General features: G+C 38.4%; 1 protein-coding gene across 1 annotated transcript; it reads left to right on the top strand.

Moving 5' to 3' along the window:
* The first annotated feature begins 339 nt into the window (after positions 1–339).
* On the top strand, positions 340–23,899 carry LOC110065768 (uncharacterized). The gene is made up of 8 exons (XM_089292411.1): positions 340–355; positions 848–1,125; positions 1,740–1,830; positions 19,737–20,068; positions 20,707–20,763; positions 21,505–21,571; positions 22,361–22,890; positions 23,438–23,899. The coding sequence occupies exons 1-8, from the start codon at positions 340–342 to the stop codon at positions 23,558–23,560; spliced, it is 1,494 nt and encodes a 497-aa protein (XP_089148537.1). The 3' UTR covers positions 23,561–23,899.
* Positions 23,900–24,895: the final 996 nt, after the last annotated feature.

The raw sequence follows: 24,895 nt of genomic DNA, 5'->3' as shown, positions 1-24,895 counted from the left end.
TGTAAGCTAATGATTCTGAATACAGCAATGTCAAATACAAATATTTGACAAACATTTTAATACTTTAGTGTATTTAATATGAGCGTCCAAAATGGCATGAATATATTTGGATTTTTTAAGTTTTCAACTGTTATTTAAAGATTTTGATGAGAAGGAATCTGACTGCGTGTTAAGTTTGGTTTCATGTTCCTGATAAACTTAATGATGATCATCAAAATGTCGTTCTGTTTGTACTATCGCTGATTTTCATTCTCAAATGTTTTGGCACGTTTTTGTTTTCTATCACAGGCCACTTGTCCGGGAAACAGGATTTTGGGAAATTTTGCAAAAAAGCTAAAGATGGTAATAGAAGAAGGTAGGTAACCTTACTGGTTTAGATGATAAGCTTTGTAATTGTTGATCTCTAAATTGCTGTTAAATCGTCACAAAAACACACAGATATGTAAAGAAGAATAGTAAAATTAATTAAAATTGGACTATTTCTCATAACGGAGGAGATCGCCATGAAAGGCTGGATCCAATATCGTCTTTGAATAGTATCTTCGTTAAATTGATTATTTGGCAAATGAATGCAATATCGCTGTCAGTAGTGCCCGTGTGTGATTTAGTAGAAAATACGCGCACTGATTGGTTTAAAATTGTGTTTCTATTAAACAATTACATTAAGAGCTCGAGATTTCTAACGCGTGATAGTTGACGAGGGCAGCTATCACGCATAGAAATCGGGAGCGAATAAGCAAACTATTTTAGAATAAACCTACTAGCGATCAAAACTTTAATCTAAATCCTCTTCACACAAATTTAATAATTTAAAAATCAAGTAATGACTTATAATTCTTTTCTAAAGGTACCAGCACTAACGTTACCGCAGCAGACGGCATTCGTCTGAAATATCTCATGCCCTACAATAATAAACAAGATGACGACGACGAAGATGAAGACGAAGATGACGTAGTCGATGATGTCGATGACGAAGACGATGAAGATGATGAGGATGAAGATAATGACGATATATCGAAAAAAATAGGTTACTACACATACCAAGGCTCCCTTACCACCCCTCCCTGCTATGAATCAGTGCGCTGGATTGTCTTTAAGGACATCATAAAGATCTCTAATAATCAGGTTAGTTAATTGTAGCCTACTGACGACTAAACTATGGTAAAAAATATAGCACGAGCCGAGAAATTATCTTCTCTTGCATGAGCCAAGAGAGGGTTATTTATCAACCTCTCTTGCATGATCATGAAATAGATAATCCGGAAAGAAAGGATTTTAATTTGTGATGTAGCTTTGTTAAATAAAGCGGGGATCAGTATTATTGACCTAATCAAAACTGAAGATCATTCAGCGCAACCGACAAACTTGATTTAAATCAAATCGTCCTGCTGCCTAGACTGCGCGCTTTGTAGAGAAACACTGTTCCACAATTATTGAGAAAATCCAGTTCAATAAAATCATATGCGATTTGGATTAACAGTGGATCTCATAGCTGCACGAGTTAAGGGAAAAGGAAGAGCCGTATTTTTAAGCTTTTGATGTAGTGATCATTAATAGTTGAAATAGTCACGTTTAAGCAAAAAATATCAGCTGATAACCAAAAGACAAATAAGACAGAATTGAGCCTGACCCCATTCAGACTCTCGCAAATAATACAATACTTCCTCTCAATAGTAAAGAAAAGAAAATATACGAATGCATATTAGCTAACACTACTTTCGTCTCTTTGCTCTTTTCAGCTCAGTAAGTTCAGGAAACTGAAGGCCAAGTATGGTGGTGCCCCTGGTCTCATGTGTGACAATATTAGGCCGGTACAACCGCTTTACAAACGTAAAGTGTATTCTGTCGTCTACAGGGATGAGTGAATATAAAGCAGCCCCTACAGTGTTACATGTAGAGAGGGTTTGGTCGGAGGTGCTTAATCAAAGGAAGCCCCCAGAAAGCTAAAACAGCGAAGTCCCAGTTTTTCATACCACCTAGTGAAATGAAATATCGGCGAGAGGTATGAGAAACAGAGCATACGTTTCTCTTAACATTTTTTTTCCTTCAATTCATCGGAAGTTTTGTGAATTGAGGTCGGTAAAAACCGGGATTTTACTGTGGTATTTTATTTATTTTGCCTCTTACATGTATCGCTATTCCCATTGGCTGACCGCATACAACTAATCCATGTTGGTATTGATTAAATTGTAATTTCATATCTGCGAGATGGATATGTCAATGCAGATGTAGAGTAATTTCTATAGATAACAGCCTCCTGAAAATTATGTCACGCCTGAGTGCTTTACGCGTTTTGGGCGTGAGCCAGAGCCTTCAGGGCTTCAGTAGTAGCTGTTATTACAGTTATCAGCGCTTTGACCTAGTGAAACGAGGCTAAAGGGTCAATTCGGCTTTGTATTGTCCCGTTCGACTCGTTAGTATGCCTTCTTAAACAAAAAATAGTTGGCCGCATCTCAAACTCAACTGTAATAACAGTTATTGTTTTGAGGAGACTTGACAAGCTTAAAAACTTTGCCTGTGAATTGTAAACATTTTTCCATACTGACACTGTATAACAATACTTGTTAAATTATGCAGCCAGAAGGAAGGGAGAAACCTTTCTTATTGCGCTTACAAAATTATTCTAGATCTGTAAAGAAAGCTCTTGTTTTATAATAATTCCTTAAGTTCCATGATGTCTTTGAGAGACTGGAACTAAAACTAGAAGAGATCATTTTAAAAGAAAAATATTGATACTGGCTGGACCAATATATTTATTGATACAGGAAGTAGTGAGTTATATGTAGCTGTGTGCTGCTTTGGTAAATGCAAGACATCGTTTGTGTGTAGTATCAAATAGGAATAGTTAATAAAAATTCAGCATAAAAAGAAAACTGTCTCAAAAAGTTAGCGTATGGGGATTGGTGTGGGCTAAGTAATTAAGAGCAAATGTCACCGAAAACCAAGCAAAATTTGAATTCAACGGCAGAAGTCAAAAAATCGATTTTTCTCTCTTTTCGTCCACAAATAGCCCTTAGGTAGATATGAAACGTGATATAGTTTTTTGGAGCTCGAAGTGCTTTAAATTTGAGAAAATCGAGGAAAACGACTTTCGCCTCGACGGTCACCAGAATGGCCAATCGCAAAGGCTTAAAATTAGTAATCTAAACTTTCTTTGCGTTCGCGTGTAAAGAAGAACCAACACTTATCGATACTTTTTCTTGACAGACAAAGTGTTCAGCTGTCCAAAACAGGTTAGAACTTGACTTGAGCGCCGCTTGAGAATAAACACACAATTTTTAAAAAAATCCCTATTTGCACCGAAGGATTATACCAGTGCCATCTTTCCTCGGGAGAATTTGACTTCCATTCAGACTCTCTGATCGTTTAAATTTCACGCTCGTATGGTAATCGGAAATTTCAAAAACTCCCGCGGGTATTTAGAAGCTTATACCGCCATTGTTTCAAAATGGCCATATAAGACCAATTTTAGGTCTTATAACAATGCCTATTGTTATCAATGTTGAGCCGGTTTTCTTGATACGGTTACTAGGTCGAATTCCTAATTTACGAACAAAATTCAGAGATATTTTTCGACATGTGCCATAACTCCAAATTCCTTGAGGCTTCGCCTTTAGAACACCTTTATGTTGTTGTAAAACATGTATCAAAATCAGCTTGGCTTATTCTTCGGGTGCTTTTTGAGGCCCGGCTGAAAAACCCTGATTTTACCTGAAAGATCACGAAAAGTAAACAATGGACTTCTGCGCGTTGGTCTAAGGGCAAGCGGGCATAGGCGTTAAAAGTCCTTGTATTATTAGTTCCTTGTACTAAACACTTTTATGTTGTTGTAAAACATGTATCAAAATCAGCTTGGGTTGTTCTTCGTGTGGTTTTTAACGCGCCGCTGATATAGCCGGATTTTAACGAAAACATCAACAAGAAGTAAACAATCGACTGCTTGCGTGTTTTTCTGAGGCCAAGAGAGACAAGAGAGTCTGCTGAAGTAAAGTGGTTTAACTTCTTTCATTACCATATTTCCGTTCTGCAGGTCAATATGCTTCCGTTAAAGTAAAATAAGATGATAACAGGGGTTTAATCATGCATTCAAAAGTACCTTCACTCACAGGGAATATTTCAATCTTTTTACTTTGATTAGATTACTGACAAACGGACAATGTGTAGATTTCACAATCACGGCACCGCAATTCTAAACAAATCAACCTGTTTAACTGTGTACTTGTATAAATAAAGTTACAGAGTTGCATTTACTTCAGTTCAATATGGAAAACAGGACTGCAAAGTAAATGCGAGCAGGCGCGTGTCCATTTAAAACTGGGAAAGTAGAACGGAAGGTACACTAACCTGCGCCGACAAAAACAACAGTGATCGCAAGAAAGATTTCCGCCGGTAAACCTGACATAGCAGCATATAGAAGTCTTGGGATTCTTGTTCTATTCTTCTCTTTTTCGTGGTCTCTTCGTGGAACGGATACCATGTTGGATAGCGGCAACTGAAATTGGTGTAACCCAGCCTGTCTTTTCGTATCACTGCCAAATAGGATTCGCTGACCTCTGACTTTCCTTGACAATCTCGTTATCAGTTTATGCGACGATAATGGAAGAATTACTGACCAGAGTCCACCCGCATTGCTTAGCAATTCTTCTGATCCAAAAACAGAACAGTTCGTGTTTTTGAAACATACCATAGGAGAAACGACAGAAACCTTTAAAAAAGATCCGCATTTGCGAACTTCTACCGTCCGACCTTCAATCGGCTACATATATGACGTGTCATGCGTTCCGAAAGGAAACGAAGTGTTAGCAAAAGTCTCAAAATTAATTTAGGGTAGAGCTTCGATCATTATATCGTTGCAGTATGTTTTACACGACGGAAAAAAAAATACAAAGCAAAAAAAAAGAACAAGAGCACGGAGGATACATCTCGTTTTTACCTGCACCGTGACGTCTAAGATAGAATTCTCTTGGGAAAATTCAACCTGTACTGGGTAAAATTAATTAGCTTAAATGGATTTGGCGTGCTTAAATATTCCATCCTGCAGTCCAGCTAACTACTGCAAGCGGGTGTTTTAGTGAGTCATGGATTGCCAATCGTAGAAAGTCGAAAAAATGTGAAAACATTGGTAAAAAAAACACTTCGCTTTGGCGGGAAATATTTCTGACCGAACTTTTCATTGGAAGTCGTACTCCGATTTGTTTGTAGATACCAATTTTAATTAAACTAGATATTGACAAAAGTACAAAAGACTATTGGAAACATGTTTTACTTCGGAAATAAACGGCCGCCTTTTTGTAAAACAACGCACTCTGTGGGACATAGTAAATTCCACGGCCGGGAATGAAACCGTGACTTGTAATCAAAATAAACAATGAAACTGAAGATTCCTTTACCAAATTTAACCTGCATTGCCATATTATCAGTCCTGAAATGACTCTGAAATAACCTTTTGCGAACAAACTTGATAGGTTACAGAAAACGCAACTCTTTTAAGCCTTAATTCAGTAAATATCTTCTTTAGCGACTAGTTGTCTTAAATTAATTATTGGAAGGCCGCGTAGTAAAACGTTTTTAACCTCCTGTTTCGCCTTGGTGTGAAATCGACATCCCGTCGCAAGTATCTGGCATTCGAAGCGATAAAACATACTCGGATCAAATAAAGTCACTTTGGCGTTGAGATTGAACTGTTTTACCGTTATATTACAGGCGCAAGCAAACAATTTGCTTATTACTACATAGAACTCATAATATAAGGACTTAAGGTTATTCCCCTGAAATAAAACTGCCAATAGATTTTTGTTCAAACTTTGTCCACTGAATATTTATCGTATGAGAACTTTAATCATAAAATAAAAAAGGGGGGTGCCCATGCTCGTCAAGGAGCAGTGAGACAGTAAAAATGTCCCATTTTAGCATTATTTAATGCTTATTACAAGAACGCATTCCAAGTTATTGTAAACTCTTTGTGAGCCCAGACTCATGAAAACACGCCTCAAACTACAGTCAATACTTGTGTCGGACACAGATAAACTTTTTAAGTTTGATTTTGACAGAGAGCTGACTCCTCGTTAAAATATTGGAACCAAATTGCTTGCCACGGCTATCAAACTGCAAAATAGAAAAGACTACAGTGCAGCTGCTATTTTCCTTATTTTTTCAATTTTCAACAATAGAAATCAGATCAGTCTTTTCTCACGCAAAGCTAATGATTAGTTGATTAAAATGACTGGAAAAAAAATTGGGGTGCCCGAGCTCGTTAGTGAGCTACAGCCATTTTTCAACTGACAGAACTCAATATCAAGGCAAATCCGCCATGTTTTCAACGTGCGCGTGCACGAGCGGGCGCGAATGACGCCATGAATTATGCGCAGTAAGGATGCGCAATGCAAATGTGAGGAATCACCTTAAATGCCTGTACCCGCTTGCCCTCAGACCAACACGCAGAAGTCCATTGTTTACTTTTCGTGATCTTTGAGGTAAAATCGGAGTTTTTCAGCCGTACCTCAAAAAGCACTCGAAAAATAACCCAAGCTGATTTTAATACATGTTGTACAACAACATAAGGGTGCTCCAAAGGCGAAGTTTCAAGGAATTTGGAGTTATGGCACATGTCGAAAAATATCTCTGAATTTTATTCGTAAATTAGGAATTCGACCTAGTAACTGAAAGGGATTTTTTTTTTTTTTAATTGTGTGTTTATTCTCAAATGGCGCTCAAGTCAAGTTCTAACCTGGTTTGGATAGTTGAATACTTTGTCTTTCAAGAAAAAAAACGATAAGTTTTGGTTTTCCTTTACACGCGAACGCAAATAAAGTTCAGATTACTAATTTTAAGCCTTTGCGATCGGCCATTTTGACGACCGTCAAGGCAAAAATCGTTTTCCTCGATTTTCTCGAATTTAAAGCGCTTCGAAGTCCAAAAAACTATATCACGTTTCATATCTACCAAAGGGCTATTTGTGGACAAAAAGAGAGAAAAATCGATTTTTCAACTTCTGCCGTGCTATGTTTGCTAATTAGAAAGATTTCCTGCGTAGCAAGCTTTTCCCCCAAAAAGCACGCGATGAGAACGAATCTGCGAGCGAACGTGGAAAATAAGGAGAGCCCCCACCCCACTCCCCCTAAAATAGCGACAAAATGAAATGAAATGAAACTCTGCTCTTTTTTTGTAAATTTCGAGTTAAAAAATATATGACACTATTTTTTTTTCCGCTGATTCTGGTCGTTAATAATGTTAGAAAAACGGTTGTAAAGTTTTTAGATTGCGAGAATATTTTGAAACCCCTTCTTTTCGTTCAAAATACGCGCTACTTTCATGTTGAAATCGTCCCAGAGATCGCGCGGTCAAAGTGTCACATGATTTTCGTCAGTGACGTCACAGTTTTTGAAAAAACATACCTATGTGGCTGAAAGCAAAGGGAAATGTTTGAAGCATGAGATGGGTCGAAAATTAACGTTACTAGCTAGCAAATCACTGGCACATTTAAAGCCGTGTGCATGATAAATGACAAGGCGGCTTCCCGTGACAACAATGTAATCTAACACTGTGACGTCACAAACACAATTCTCGTCCCCAGTTTCACGGGACACTTTTATAGCGAAATTGGCTGTATGTCGGCCGCAAGAAAATCATCCAAATTATTATTATTATTATTATTATTATTATTATTATTATTATTAATAAAAAGTCTGCATGCGAGCCAGGTGGCCCATCAGGCCGGAGCTTATCCCGGTTTCTGTAGCATGAAGCGACTAGGAGAATTTCTACTCCCCCCTGGATGGGATGCTAGTCCATCGCAGGGTTACCCCCAGCATTAAGTTCGCCGGTACTCATTTATACACCTGGGTGGACAGAGGCACTGTGAGAGTAAAGTGTCTTGCCCAAGAACACAACATAATGTCCCGGCCAGGGCTCGAACCCGGACCGCTCGATCCGGAGACGAGTGCACTAACCATGAGGCCACCGCGCCTCCCACATTATTAATAATATTATTAATATTATTATTATTATTATTATTACTATTTTTTTTTTTTTTTTTTTTTTGCATTTTCAAAACATTATTCTTTTATTACATATATCAAGGAAGGAAGATACTAAAAAAATTTTTGTGTCATATACCGCTTTAAAGAGACTAAAGATTGAGGTTCAGGGACAGACCGTAAAGCTTTAACTTTTACACTGGAAGGCCATGAAAGGCACCACATATACGGTTTTATTATGAGAAGGCTCGTGGCAACAATCAGTAGTATTGTGTAACCCACTTGCCACAATTGAAATAAAGCATAATTACTTTTTGATAGTTGTCTATCATAATCGTTGTACAAGTAGGGTAAGTGCACTCGTCATATTTTGGGAGCATTTTTATTTTCGTATTTTCTGGGCGATTTTAACTCATTGACTCCTGTGCCGGCCGTGACGAGCCTTGGCCTTTCTTCCACTTCTGACGTCATCACCTTTGACCAAAATTGGCATCACCTATGTTCAACTTCTGCAGGAGGAAAAGATCTTTCAAATGATACCCAGATCAGAGTGGTCGGCCCAATGGAGCCTGAGATATGCACGAAAATGCTCAAAAGGTTGAGTGAAAAACTCGGAGCAAAATTTCCTGCCACTTCACGTGGCTACTCCATGATAAAGATTGCCCGTCGCGATGATGCTCTCTCAGAATTTTTTAAACTGGAACCAAGCCCAGTAGAAGGTCAATCACTGCAGCAAAAAGAAAAGAAAAGGAGAAAAAGGGAAGGCGAAAAAAAAATACAAAAATCGAAAAGCCTGAAGACGTAGGTCATTTTCTAGTCAAAAACTTAAAATCTCAAAATTTTGATTTCTGCACATGGCCGAGCAAAAATGTCGTAAAACGTGATGCTAGTGGAAAGAAAGACGTGCTGTCATGTTGCAAATGCCTTTTTGAGCAGATTGGAGCTAATTTGGCCCATATCCAGCCTGAAAATCTCCAAAGTGTCCAAAAAATGCGTTTTTGGCAAAAGCTTCAGGGGTCACTGGGTTAATAAGTGTTAGAAATATTATTGGACTGAGTCGAATACAATTCAGAGAGTAATCGTATCTATAACAAAATTCTTGATCGTGATTGGTTCTCCGCGCGCCTATTTGTCACATAATCAGTAATTGGACCTCGTGTCGTACAATTCAGGGTGAAATCGTAATCGTAATTTCAAATCGGCCCCCCGCTTCGCGCTAGACCGATTTTGAAATCACTCGCGCGATTTCTCCCTGAATTGTACTCCACTCGGTCCAATTACTATTACAAATAGGCGCGAGCGGAGAACAAATCACGATGGAGAGTTTTATTATAGATAAGATTAAACAATTAATCGCGCTTGTTGGGTATGAAATGATTATAGCCAACTCGGCCCTACGCGCCTCATTGGCCATTTATCATCTCATATCCAACGCGCGCTTGCGGAATAATTCTTAATAATCATACGGCAAAGTAGCCTTGGTGTTAATCCGAGTGTTTTGGTTGTTTCTTCTTGGTCTGGATTTTGCCATACACGCAAAGTCCATCGAAACGGTCAGGTTGTTGTTGTTGTTGTTGTTGTTGTTGTTGTTGTTGTTGTTGTTGTTGTTGTTTTTCGAGTGCTCGTTAACCTAACTTACTCGAGAAAAACGGAATATTGGTCCTAGTTACTTTTTTGAATTTATATTTTATCTACGAATCTCGCGATACTCTTCAGTCATTTACTTTGTTTATCACAGTCGAAACTATTGCAAAAACTAAATCCGGAACACAGCGATAAATTTGCAATAAAAATTTTTAAAAATTAGCCGTCGTGGTTCACATTCTCCAGACAACGCAAAATTTGATCATTTCACGCTGTTGTCTCGCAGAGGACGGCAAAGAAATGTACCGAGAATTATAACGCACATGCACAGCCATTGTATGGCTCATTAATTCGTTTGTTCAGTGACGTTCCCGTTTCCGTTGCCGTCGTGGTTTCGTAGATTCCCTATTAGTAACTAGTGAGCTTAAGAAAACAACGACGGAAATGGCAACGTTTCCAAACAAAAGGCTTAATGAGGAGAACAATGGCTGTGCCCGTGCGTTATAATTCTTGGTAAATTTTTTGCCGTCCTCTGCAAAACAACAACGTGAAATGATCAAATTCTGCATTGTCCGGAGAACGTGAACTATGACGGCTGACTTTTTACAATTCTATTGCGACTTTATCGATGTATCCTAGATTCCGTTTCGTGATAGTTGTGACAGTGATAAACAAAGTAGATGACTTTAGGGTACCGCGAGATCGAGATTCGTAGGTAAAATCATTTTCAATCGACGCTGTCCTCGACGTCGCGGTCGTGGTTTCTTAAGCTCCTTACGGTCAACCAAGCAACGAAGATTAGAAAAAGCGATTTATGATTTAGTTTGCCCAAGAGCTCAGGCAGGATCTGCTCTGCTGTATACTTTCGGTCATGTATGTTGACGCACAGCACTGGCACCAGTTACTAAAGTTTTATTCCAGGCTACTCCCCCTCACATAGCCTCACTGCTTCACTATGTCTGTGTAAAGTTGCAAGTCACTGCAGTGATCTAAAATTAGACTTAACAGAGTTACCAGTCGATTCAAGTGAGCTTTTTCACAAATTAATTGTGCCTTGAAAAGAAGAGTATTTTACTGAGTCAGTTAACTTTGAACGCGCTCTAAAATACAAGGTGATTTATTTTCAAATTCCTCTCCTCTACCCCCCTCGAATAAGACAAGTTCCTTAGGTCGGATAGAAAGAAAAAGGAGAGAGTACTGGAGTGAGAGGGAGTACAGTGCAGTTGTCAGTTTGTCAACCTTGCGCTCTTGACGGAAGATTAAGAGCGGAGGGTGGTGCATATTTTAAAACTCCACCCCTTCCCCTCAGAAAAAGACAATTTTGGTGGGAAGAGACAAAAAAAGAGTACAAACAGAAGACTTAAACTTTTAATCTAAACTGTTCCGATTATTGTACACATGAAAAATTACAAGAATGGCCTCCCCTCCCCCTCCCTCAGAAAAAGGTTATTTTTCTGGGGATACTGGGGAGGGGAATATCCGCCCCCCCCCCCCCCCCACCAAAAAAAAAAATGTAAAAAGATTGGGGGTTTTTGTTTCAAGTTTTGGAGTCTTAGGAGTCTTGGGGGTCTTAGGGGTCTTTCAAGACACCCGTTTTTTCTAACATGTTGTACACGATTGGCCACATATGTAACTTGTCCCTATGTTTAACTACACCTCTTTAGCCCTTGGAGGAGAGGTTACAAAAAGGTGCTGGAATAAAAGGAAGCGCCCACACCTTGACGGAAAGAGAAAAATCAAAGCTAAAATTGCCGCCTGCGTCGGTACGTTTCTTTCATTCCGGAAGTTAAAGATGTCACACAAGACTTGAGTGACGCTTTTCGTTTCCATGTAACAGAGAGAGAGAGAGAGAGAGAGAGAGAGAGAGAGAGAGAGAGAGAGAGAGAGAGAGAGAGAGAGAAAGAGAGAGAGAGAGAGAAAGAGAGAAAGAGAGACAGAGAAAGAGAGACAGAGAGACAGAGACAGAGAGACAGAGAGAGACAGAGAGACAGAGAATGATTTTAATGATTGTTTTTACTACTTCAGGACAGTCCGTGTATTGATAACTTGAGCGCCCGTTAATTAGTAACAGCACATTCTTTGCCCAGGGAAGGGGACTTCCATATAAAAAGGACGGGGTTGCTCGTTGGAAATTTTGGAAAGGACCCCTAAGAGGTATAAAGATCCTGCTTTGCGGGAGTGGCTTGAATCATTTTTTTTTTTCTCCTAAAAGCTACGAGGTGCATCATAACACATTATCTCCTGTCATTTTCGACCCAATACAATGAAAGGTACCGCAAAAGCTCCCGCGGAAGAGCTTTTGAGGCTGAACACACTAAGAGGTACCAAAAACGCGTTTTTAGACCCTGAAAGGTGAGGCGAGCACCCCCGTCCTTTTTATTTGAGAGTTGCCCCCCCGGACAAACTTCATAGGAGCAAACAAAGATGCCACAATCTTCTGATCTACATCTACATTATGGGGGTCTTGCAAAGGGAGGCATGCTCCCATCACTGCAAGACATTAAATAAAAAAAATAATAAAAAGCAGGGTTGGGGGTGGGGGGTAAAAAACCTTAAAAATATATGATAAAACATGTACATAATTTAAAAAGATTACTAAGAAAAGTTAATTAAGATTAAAAAATTAGAACCTAATTAAAATGTCATCATTCTAATCTAAGAGCGTTCTTGAATAATTGACTTTTTGTAACATCTAAAACATCGTTAGGTAAGGCGTTCCATTCTCTAATAGTTCTACAATAAAATGAGTTCCTATAGCTTTCTGTGTTCGGAGTTAATTCGATGAACCTGTCTTTGTGAAAAGATCGAAGTTAACAATTTACGCCTCTGATCTCCTCTCATTAAACTATATGTAAATCCCATAGCCGAAACGTTTCTGTTGGTTTGTTCTTCAGACAGAAGTAAACACCTATTGCGTTTTTGTGCATAGTCTGAAGGCCAAAGTAGCGATCAAAAACTTGCAACAAAAGAACTTAGTTGGGTCTCAAAACCAAGGTCATTACATTTCGATATTTCGTGCTTTTGTGTTCAATCTTTTTGCAAGGCCTTAATCTTGAGTCTTTGCAATACGCGTGATCATGAATCACTGTCCAAAAATATACCTTTTCCTTCAAAAGCAGGGGTTTCAATAGAAGCCGGTTACCGGCGGTCTACCGCCGCCTGTAGGACCTCTTACCGCCGTCAGTTTGGATTTCATCACTGAAAATAAAAATGATATTAATAAAAAAATAAAAAAAAAAGCAAATACAACAACAACGACGACCACTGAAATTGAAATGCTACAAAAAAGCGGACAAACTAAACGTTCCAAAGAAATAGCGTACGTGTTGTTTGTAGTCGCCGATCAGTGTTATCACTGCTCATCTTAGGATACCTAAGACATCTGAATGATTTAATAATATGATTTAATTTTTCATTATTTTATGATCATTGAATACCTTAAAAATGAACCGTGGGAGAATCAATGAAAAGTTGAAAATGAGGTTTGGTTTTGTAAGAATATTGGTAGAGAGAATTTTGTTGCAAAGTTTATCTCATTTCATTTTTTTCTGAAGAGTTAAAAATCAGTTTGTTGCCATGTTGGTACATTTGAATGAGTAGCAGACAAGTTGTACTTGTTTTAAGAGAGGACTTCAAAAAAATTACTGCCTCAGTGGATATCAAGTGTCACTGAGAGATATCTGCCTAGAAAAGTATTCAAAATGCACCTCTTTGCAAAAAATTAATAGTTTGTCAAAACAAATCCTGCTTTGCGGTCAATAAAAACACCCATCAACAGCATGCTTTTTGATGCCCAGAACGCTGGAAATCGCATTTCCGAGCTTCTAGGTTCCAAATTTTTCTGAGGGGGCATGCCACCAGACCCCCCTAGGGGAAAGGGGGCCTTACGGTACATTTAGCGGTCACAGCCGCCTATTACATCTTTAGTGGCCGCTTACAACTAATGTTATTGAAACCCCTGCAAAAGGAAAACTTGGGCAATCTTTTACGACACGATATGAATGAAAATGAAACTCTCGTGAAACACGAGTATTAGGGCATTCGCCAAATAAGCGTAATACAAAAAAAAATATCTTGGACCGGGGTACATTTCTTGATATTGCTCTGAGAAAAATTCCTGATGCTAGAGTTTAATTATGAGTTCTCGTATGCAATTACAACCAAATAAAATTTCGAAGATGTTAATGCGCTGCAGTAAACGAACCAGAGAAATGCTACTCCATGTGGTTCTGTTAATATTTTAAGGAAGCACGCGACAGTTTCCAGAACTTTTCCAACAGCAATACTTAAAAGAATATATACTACTAACACGTTATGCTACAATAATGGTATGATCACACAAATACCAAATCATTGGTAAACAAGTTGCGTTCACCCTTTTAGTGCAAAATGTTACCATAGCAACAATACAACACGTTTAAGCACCGTTAGTTTTAGCTTTAAGCGCTTATAACTTAAAAACGAGCTCGGTGACCCCCATTTTTTTTATTATCGAATTATATTAAGCATGATTAGATGCAATCTTTGACGACGTTTAAAAAATATTCTGTAGAGAGCGTTTAGAAGCACCTTCTGAGGATGCTCAACGTAGCTACTAGAATGGGAAATATCTGAGCTTAACTCTGGTACTATATATCCAGATTCTTTTATTTGTTTCCGTGGTGTTAAATACTTGTAAAGTACGATTTGATACTGCAATGCGAAGCCCGAGAAACACTCTTGGACCGTCTTGTTGCAAGGGAAGACATTAGGTTACTAATATACCGTAAACAACAACAACAGCACACTTAATGACCAAAATACAAAAACTCATAGTTACAAAAAAAGAAGATAATTAACACAAAGAATTAGGTAATTTCACCCAGAATAACTGATTAAAATTAAGTAATATTCATGTAACCTCAACCAATATGTAGCGAAATGCCGTGACTTGGGTCCGATGAGATGTAGGGCGAATATGAGATTATGCAGTTTCCAATACCCACTGGAAATTCCTGTGTTAAAAATATATCTATTTTCCACTTTTAATGATGGAAGAATTGAAAGTGCACTGTAGTTAACCATATTGACTTGATTACCAGCGGCTGAGTCTGAAAATGAATCCAGTTCACTCTTGTTAATCCATGAAAAGTAAAAGGGACCATTCTCTTCTACTATCCATGATTATGTTAATGACCTCAGCATCAGGCAAAGTTCATGACAATTAACGAAGAAGCTTCAAAGGCCATAGTAAACCGCAACCACATCTTTGCTCTTGTTTACATGTCAGAGTTTGGCTATTACATTTTATTCAGAGCATGTCCAAACGAAGGAAATCACTGTAAAACTACTAAAGATAATTCAACATACTTTCAGGAACACAACTTACAGTAAAGCAATAAGATTTCGCATTACCATGCAATATCAATAATTTCGAAGGCATCAAAAATGGCGGAGGCCTACTCGGGTCCTGTGATTGTGACAAGTATATAATAGCTTTGATTGCCTTGACTTGCTTTTATGGATAACAAATACTAGCTTTGTATCTTGAAGAATGGCTTCGAGACCGACCAAAGCTGATACATGCTGACAGAAGTGACATCAGTTTGGCCAGAGAGGGTGTTTTTTAACGTTATGTTTCAAAAAGACAGTACAAATTTAAGCGTTTATTATATATAGGTTAACGTAAATGACAGTATACCTAGGCAATATATTTTGCAACATATTTTTTTAACTTAACATATGAACTTAACATATGAACGTTAGCCCTACCTCAAGTGGCATCCGAGATATTTGACTGAGCTACGTGAGATGGTTGACAAATGCATGTTGCCCTCGAATGTTCCAGACATAGTTACCGTCGGGATGTTGTTAAGCAAAAAAAGAAACATACAATATTTTAAGTCTTGTCACACTTTCGGACCTGTTGACTGCATTTGCTCTAACAGGGAGACCTTGATAGATTGGAGGGGAAAATGATGCTTTGAAAACGTTTTATGCTTGCGATTTTGCTGTTTTAGTTTATTTCGTAAACCATTATTTGCCATGCAGTTCCATGTCATTTGTTTGCTCAAGGTCGATAGTCCAATACTACAATATGATATTCAACTCTGTAATGTAAGGCCAAGTCCAACCGCCGTACTCCACATGAGCCGAATCGAACGCTAATGAGGGAGAACAAAGGATTTTTATCACTTGCATTCGATTCGGCTCATGTGAAGTACGGCGTCTGAGCTTGGCCTTAGTATCACAAATAACTGATTGTTGATATCTGTTTGCTGACTGCCTATATATATCTGCGTTTCAGTGATCATGAGAAGTGGGACTTCACATGAGCCTGCTGATCAAACACAGCTAAGCGCTTGAGAGGAAACCAGAACAAAATCAAGTAGGTGTGATGCGATCCTTTTTTTCTCTCAGACTCATTAACAGTCGTTTGAATTTTCACCTAGTTTTAACTGTGTGTTAAACTGTATGGTCTCTGTATGGTCTTGCATTTTTGTGAAGAAAAACGACAAAAAAACAAAAAAACAAAAACAAGCGACTTGCTTAAGTCTTTAAGGATCGGTACGAGGCCTTAATTCTAGAGTAACGAATAAAAATTAAAAAAGCAGTTACAGACAGCAATTCGAAAAACAACCAAATCAACCGCGTCATTTTACCATGCAACTCCCTATCTTTGAGGAGCCGGGCATAAGACTTAAGAAATAGATAAAAGACTATATTCTTTAAAGCAACGCACACCCATGCATTTACGAGCTAGAATGACGGCAAATATCAAGAGAGGTAATTTCTGTCCATGAAAAATTACCAAATAGCTTTTCGTTTCGCTCGAGGTACGATTCCCAGAGCAAACCGTGTTTTTCAGAATAGAAGGCATTTTATGTCGAAAGTGTTATGTCAGACATGACGTTATCGCACACGAGAGAAAAAAATTAGTCTCTTGTACCTTTGTGTTAAAAAGGGCTAAAGATCAATCAGGGAACAGCGCTTTTTGTTTCTTATGAAATCGTTTTCTAGTGATCGTTATTTACAAAATTCCTTTCTAATATCAAGGTAAGGTTCTGAAGGTAGTGATCCCACACCACACCCCTCCCTTCCCCCGGCCAACAACAACAAAAAATGAAAAATGTAAAGAGTGACCCCCTTAAGTAGAGGTAGAATATTCTTGGTTATTAGGAAATTCCCAAAGAAATGAACACCAGAATTTAGCGACCTCAAACGTAATAAATGACCCAAAATAATTTGATATTTGGTTCAGACTACGAAGGCAATGTGCTGCTATATTTGGCAAAAAAAAAAAAAAAAACCCTTGGACAAGATTTGTCCCATGCTTCGGGCCAAATTTAGTAAACTTTTTAGCCACCCTAAAGTAGCACGACCTTTGCCTCTGAATTTTGGCAATATGAGCTTTTGATGAGTTTAGGCTCAATATACTTTCAAATGCTCATGTGCAGTCTTTACTTTGTCTGACACAATCAGGCTACGTCTGCGTCACTTTGAAGTTAGTGGCCATCACAAGCCCCGAGTTATCCTACTGACTTCACTTTCCACGAAACTAAATTGCAAATATACAGAGACATCTCAAAGCACATTTTTTCCCATAAGAAGTATTTAGAGAGGTTCATCATACTATATGCAAGTATGCAATTTTTCGAGTTTTTGTTTTCTGCCTGTCTCTCCACCAGCGCGCGCGGAGGCCTTTAGTTACTAAGGAGGTACGTTTAAGAAAAAAAATAACAAGAAAAATAAATTAAAGTTAGCCGGATTATGTTATTTGCTCGTTAAAAACGTCGCTTTTACTCTTGATTGTTCATTGAACATTCTTCGGGAATTCTTTCAGAAACTGCAAATAGAAATAAAACCAACTCATGAAGTGCAAAGCGACTCAATTCACCCAAAAGTATTTGTATAATTTTGCCTCGCATACTTCATGTAAATTCCTTTTTACACCTTTATTAACTCGCAGAATTTTTATTCTTTAGTTTTCATTACCTTGACAATGGCATCATGAAGACACCGAAACGTCGGTTTTTATCGTTAGTTGTTGCTTGCTCATGAAAACTTTATTGGTCAAAATAACATGATTAAGAATATGATTGAGACCTATCGTCACGCGAAGTCCATCACGCATCTGACATTCAAAAAGACTGCCCCTTGAATTCCTGCACGTAGAAGAATTTACAAGAAGAATATGGTTAATTTCAATAAGAAAATGGTTTTAATTCTCTGATGATCAGCACCTCGTGCACTAAGCAATCGACCTTATTTCAACACATTTTAAGAACACTAAAGTGCCTAAGTATTTCTTCCCGGACTTCGCCGTGCTCGTCGTGGTAGTGTTTATGCATAGAAGATGAGTTCTGTTGATGTTCATCCACACGTGCAAGTGTCAGTGTCGCGGATATAACCCACGTAACCCGCATCACACAGGTCACATTGAAAACGATACACGACGCGTTGTTGGTTGACAATCTGTGGCATTGATTCTTGCCAGTGAAATTGCTCAAATATAGCTCATTCACTCATGTAATCTGTCTGAAATAATCGTCTCAAATTTATACCTTTTATGATTGTTGTAATATTGTCACTTTATATGCAGGGATGTTGCTGCTGCTGTTTTCTATACTACTTGGTGTAGTCAAGTGCCAACACAGTAAGATCCTAATTTAAAGACTAATAGTTCTGTTATATATTCATGAATCTCAGTAGGTTAAAAATATGACAATTATAGTTTCAATAATGTCAGTCAAAGAAATTAAATTCGAGCCCTGGTATTTAGCATTGCTGTACCAATTCGGGACATTATACATCAAGAAACAAACATTGTACGAGGAACTTATGAAAAGTTGTATGAAATCGCAACTGATCGAGGGCTGATAAGTTGGCTCTTTACTACATCGCCAGAAAATTCGAATCGACATGCGCAGTTGAAGCGTGACACCTCTATTTTGATCTTCTGATTACAGAGAATATGTAGGGAACAATATTTAATTGTCTCTTGGTTTCAAACATCTTAAAATTCCCAAGTTTCTTCATATCTAATCTAGGTCTTATATTCCTGAAGTTTCAAGGTTTCCAAACTTCGAACGTCATGAAAATCGGTTTTACGTACTTTCAAAACTTACATTTTACGACGCCATTCGTCACCATTTGTCACAAAGCTCCCGACGGTAGGTCCGAAATCAAAGTTCGATTTATACTAGTATGTGGGAAATGCTCACCTTTCTTCCTATCCTGTTGAGAAGTTTCAAACTTCGTGTGTTTTAATCTTAAATATCAGTGGCTTTGTTTCGTAACATCGATGTGCTGGGTTCGGTTTCCTTCACTTAATTTACGCAATATTACATCTCGCGTTAAGCTCTCTAAACGCCATTCAACGATGTCAGGGATACCGTTTGAAGTTTGGCGGACTATTGAAATATTTAACTGGAGAACACGGTAACATGCACGCACAACGTGACCTCTGACTGTTGATTCCATTGCGAAGTATTTTCTCTCATTCTGGTATAAGGTTCTACCTTTAACACGGGTCTGTTATTTGTGTATTCTTCTTCGCTTTTTCCGTCAGAAATTAACGAAAGAACCGTTTTTTAGTCAGAGAAAAGGAGTAATTTTTTTTGCTCACTCGACCCGCCATATAATATATATAACGCGACATTAAGACAGTTTATATTTCAGCCGACCAATATCGCATATGCCGAAAAACAATGCAATGGTATTGATGAGGTCCAGTGGTCAACAATCTCCGCCCACTTCGAAGAAGGAGTTGAATTGGAGCCCACCAAACACAAATCCATTCCAAATCCTCTAAATCGATACCTGTTTCCCTCAAAATGTCAGATATTTTATTATGTTCCTTCGATCCCTTTTCCTTCCAGTGCTATCACTCCACTTGGGATTGGCAGTTTGACATCATTTTGTCTTATTGACTATTTCGTGTCCTTATCATTGTTTCACTGACGTTATTTTTCAGTTGCTAATCATGAATTTGGCTACGGGAATACAACAGACGAAGGTAATCTACATGTTCAGGCTTGATAGCAAGTCCTAGAGAACACAAACAAACAAAATCAATTTCCTTTGTATTTGTTAGCCCTCATGAAAAAGCTTCAGCAGGGCAGGGCAAGCTTTTCTTAAATTATAACACTGTTTTCATAAATCGAGACATGTTTTTATTCTATTGATAATGTATAGTGTATGGCCCACCGGACTGGCACAAGGGATGGGAGGACTGCGGCCATGACCACCAATCCCCAATTAACATCGACACAAGTAAAGTGGTAAACAAGGACTATCGTGATCTGAAAATAACCTTCGACAACCAGGGGGGCCTGGTCACGGGAGAGCTCGAAAACACTGGTCACTCGCCTACTTTAAATATTGACAAGTCCAAAGGAACAGCTGAAATAACAGGGGGTCCCCTGGGGGACACCACCTACACACTGAATCAGTTCCATGTTCACTTTGGCTGTGAAAACAGCCGTGGATCTGAGCACACTTTAAACGGGAAGCAGTTCGCTGGCCAGGTAACGACACAAATTGAGCCATTTGCTTTTTTGTTTTTTTTGATAAATGACTACCAGGTTCTATGTATTGTCTTCCGCATTGATAGATGATTTTTATACCTTACCATACCAAATTCTCCCTGTCTACTGTCCTGATATCCTGTGATATCACGTCACTGACCTGATATGGCTACGATATCATGCTAACTTGGCCGAATTTAGGTACGGTAAATACAGATTCATACCTTTATGGCACGCTTGGACGGCATATTAGACTTGTTTCGCCATGGATATTTTGGCTCTACTACGTCTCACAAAATACGAACCATGGCCCGACCAAACTCGCCTGATATGCCGCCGAAGCATAACGAAAAGGTATGATCAGATATAAATATAGTGCATCATTTTTGTTCATCATCAGTTCTCTTTAGAATTATTCTGAAGTAACGCCCATACAGTTCTATCTGAAGTAACTTCCTGTTAGTGTTCTATCAAATTTCTGCTAACGACCAGCAGTGCCTTCTCTTTTCCTATTTATGTTATTTGTCATAGTCGTAGTCAAGATAAACGTTTGTTCTCTAAATCTATGAAACGTTTTTCTCTTTAAAACCGGGTTGACGTACAATAGCTTTGTCTGTTTACTTCTCTTTTCCTCCAAGCTCCATATGGTGTTTGAAAATTCAGGACAATTTGCAGTCGTAGCCCTCTGGCTTAAGGTACATATTGCTATTATGCTTAACGTTGCTATTTTGTTCTATCCATCTGTTTGCCGTATTTAGCGTAAACAATTTTGCAATATGCAATTAGCCAGTTAGAAACCTTGTCTACTGTTCTAACTGATCTTATGACATCAAGTTACTGATCTGATATGGCTATGATTTCATAGTCACTTTTAACAAAAGAAATTTTTACTTCAGTTAAATTGAAAAGAGGATTTTAAAATAGAACATCAAGCTTGTTATTCAATATTGAACAACTGTTTTCGGGGCACAGAAATTGTCAAAACGTTCCCACCAACCTAAACTTGATCGCGCCGCATAACTGGAGAGAAAGCACGGTTAGGTTCGTTTGATCTCATAGCGTTCGTGGTTTTTGTCGCCTTCGAACTATGGCTCGACCGAAGCCGCCGCAGTGTACAAAATAAGTACCGTTAGGAATAAATTAAATATTACGCAAAAATAACAATGTATAGACATTTTCATTTTCATGCAAATCTCATCTTCATATGAAGGGTTTTGGACTCGGAAATGGCCTATTGACAGGGTAAATTTTCTGACTTCCCCCCTTACAAATAAATAGCATCTCACTTTTATTCAAAGATCCACAAACAGTTTTCTTTTTATAAGTGAAATGACGTTGTTCTCAACAAAATACCGTGGGAAGGTAGACGACAAACTTTAAAACACATTAAGTTGGGAATTAATTGTTTGTTCAGTGTGTATTGTTTCTTACTTTAGCCCTCTTCAAAAGGAAACCCAATTTTAAGAAAATTTGCAAAGCTGCTTCCTAACATCATTGAAGTTGGTAGGTAAATTTTCTATATACATGTAACAAGCCATTCATAAAGTAAAATTTATTTACCCGTTTACAGGTTTATGGACTGACAGGATGTGAAAGTTACAGCGAATTAAAATTTCTGAATGACTTGACTCCACGCGGCGTCTGGATGAAGCCGACGGGAAGCGGGCAATTAACAAAATTTAACTGACAACTGTCAAATAGCTAATATTTTACTATACAAAGTGGGGGCCTCCGGATCGAACGGTCAGGCTTCGAGTCCTGTCTGGGGAAATGATGTTATGTTCTTGGGCAAGACACTTTACACTCTCAGTGCCTCTCTCCTCCCAGGTGTATGAATGGGTACCGGCGAACTTAATGCGGGGGGTAACCCTGCGATGGACTAGTATCCCATGCAGGGGGAGTAGAAATACTCCTATCGCTTTATGGTACATGTACAGAGACCGAGATGATTCAGCCTGATTGGTCACTTGGCTCGTACGCAGACATTACTTACCTACCTTCTTTATAAAAATGCCTAAAATTTTATTTTATTTTATTTTCATGTTTAACTTGTTGTGTGTTAGCTTAAAAGCTAACAAGACGTTCTCTTTTCTGATGTTCAAAATATTTCTTACTATAGACTGGTATAACTAGTCGGAAAAATTGGATTTTACATCGAGAAAGCTAGCATTCACACTCTATTGATCGATTACCCAATTCTCGTCAACTGCTTACTTCATTATGCATGGAATATATGAGGGGAAACTAGCTAATAGTCACAACTTGGCGTTAAACAGAAGATTGTTTATACAGGGGCGAGCAAGGAAGTGGATAAGTCTGACGGTATTCGTTTGATGGGCCTTCTAGCCAACAACAACAACAATGGAGGTAATGGAGGCAATGGTGACAATGGAGGCAATGGAGGCAATGGAGGCAATGGAGGCAATGGAGGCAATGGAGGCAATGGTGGCAAAAGAGTCAATGGAGGCAATGGAGGCAATGGTGACAATGGAGGCAACGGAGGCAATGGAGGCAATGGAGGCAATGGAGGCAATGGTGTCAATGGAGGCAATGGTGGCAATGGACGCAATGGAGGCAATGGACGCAATGGAGGCAATGGTGGCAATGGAGGCAATGGTAGCAATGGACGCAATGGACGCAATGGAGGCAACGGAAACAACGGCAATAACGGCAATAACGGCAATAACGGCAACGGTGACGACAAGAAGGAAGTGATACTAACAGACTATTTCCACTACAAGGGATCCCTTACCACCCCTCCCTGTTATGAAACAGTAAAGTGGCTGGTTCTAAAACCCAAGCTTCGAGCCTCTAACAATCAGGTGAGTACATGTTAACCTACTCATTAAGCTACTCGTTTCAATTTTGCTAACTTTGTTGCAGGCCTCAGAAATAACTGAGCAGTATTTGATAAGCCCTTGAATAAACGAGAACAATAGCAAGAGAATAATAGACGGTTTTCGTATTCTCGGCATTGGACTGACCGGAACTAGCTTGCAACTGAGGCTAATGTGGGGAGTCTTTCAAATGCAAATGACATTAATCTCTTTTAAATGGTATTCCCCCGCATTAGCCTCCGTTGCAAGTTGGAGTTCCAGTCTGATACCGAGAACACGAAAATGGTCTGTAACGTGCACATTAATCCATAAACACCGCACTGCAGTAGCACAGCGAATTGTGACTGCCGTCCTTGATTCACGTGAAATACGTCTTAGAATGGTCTAGCTTTTCTAAGAACAGATCGTAATGCTCAAAAGAGTTGAAAGCAGGTTATATGTTTTTGTTGTTGTTGTTTATTTGCATGCAAATTTTGTTTCTGTTTGACTGTGTGTTTTTTTGTTTTTTGTTTTTTGTTTTTTGTCTTTGCAGTTGGAACAGTTTAGAAAGCTGAAAGCACATTATGGTCGTTTTCCTGATCTTATGTGCGACAATTACAGACCTCTACAGCCACTGAAGGGACGTAAAGTTTACTCCGTTGGAAACAAAAATTAGAGAAAACAGTACCTCATAGATCTAATAACTTGTACGGATCATATAAACTCTTGCCCCTCTCTCTCGATAGTTCTGAAACTAGTTGTGGGGGCAAGCAATTCTTGTAACTATATAAGAAAATAAAATTAAATTAAAGTTCAAAGTTCAAAGCAAGTCGAATGACTCCATGTCTTCATTATCAAGTTCAAAGTATAAAATGTTTTCCGTCAACGGGAAAACAAAAAGTCCGCGTTTTCAAGCATTGGTGTGGAAGGTAAGCCTAACCGTGGAAAACCTTGACCTTAGAAACAGACGAGGGCTATATATAACTAATGAACAACTCAATTACCACAGATATATATTAGCTTTAATTGCTTTAAGTTTCTTTTAAGGGTCACCAATATTGCTTGGTCTCCTGAAGTATCTTTGAGACCGTCCAAAACTGATAGATGCTGACAGGATTGTGATATCACTTTAGCCAGACAGGAAGGCTTTGTTTTAAGTTATGTTTCAAGGAGAAAGTGCGGATTAAAAAAATCAAATTTGACCAATTTAAACGTTGCTTTGAAATATTAACTGCATGCGATTTTTGCTGATACATGAACGTAAATAAAAGTACAGATAGGCAATATCTTTTCCATTTGTTTTAATAATAATAGTAATAATCAATTTTATTTATAGAGGGTAACACAGAACAGTAGATACACTGAAAAACAGTGGCTCTCGTATAAATATTAACAGAATAAAAGGACGAATTGTAAACCACAAGAAACCAATAAAAATAAATACTATAGAAAGAATTCTCAAATATGCAGCTATAATTTATAAAAAAAAAATGAAATAAAATGTGAGACTCGCTAAAGGTTTCAAGTTTAGCATAAGAAGGTTAGCCATACCTCACGCTGCATCCGAGATATTTGACTAAGCTCCGTGAGAGGGTACACAAATGCATGGTGCACTCAAATGTTCCAAACATGGTTACGGGCGGTTGTTAAGCAAAAACATGCAACATTTCAAATTTTGCCACTTTTAACTGTATTAGCTCCAGCAGGGAGACTTAGACGGATTGGAGAGAAAAGTGAAAAAAACTGAATTTGTTCGCCTTGTTTTCGTTTTATATTTCTTTTTCTTGGTATACTTGAGTTGTTTATTCCCTGGCTTTCTCAAACTCATTAATAATTCATCAAGTTAAAACAAATATTTTACTTTTCCGTTTACTCCTTAGGTTTTGTCTCGATTGAGCAAATAAAGAAACGACGGCAATCGCTTCGCTGAAGCATTATTTTTGGACGTTGTTTCAACAAAATAATTTAGCTTGAGCAGGTTTTAGGATCGTGAAACCCACTGAACAGATCG

This window comes from Orbicella faveolata, unplaced genomic scaffold (genome assembly GCF_042242905.1).
Source record: "Orbicella faveolata isolate gen_17 unplaced genomic scaffold, um_ofav_v1 contig_24, whole genome shotgun sequence".
NCBI classification, from domain to species: Eukaryota; Metazoa; Cnidaria; class Anthozoa; order Scleractinia; family Merulinidae; genus Orbicella; species Orbicella faveolata.
This window is presented reverse-complemented; position numbering and strand designations above follow the sequence as displayed.

Excerpts from the sequence above, each read along its gene's own strand:
- LOC110065768 (XM_089292411.1), top strand. Across the intron at positions 21,572-22,360 it reads TCCTAACATCATTGAAGTTG|GGGCGAGCAAGGAAGTGGAT; the intron begins GTAGGTAAATTT and ends TTGTTTATACAG. Across the intron at positions 22,891-23,437 it reads TTCGAGCCTCTAACAATCAG|TTGGAACAGTTTAGAAAGCT; the intron begins GTGAGTACATGT and ends TTGTCTTTGCAG.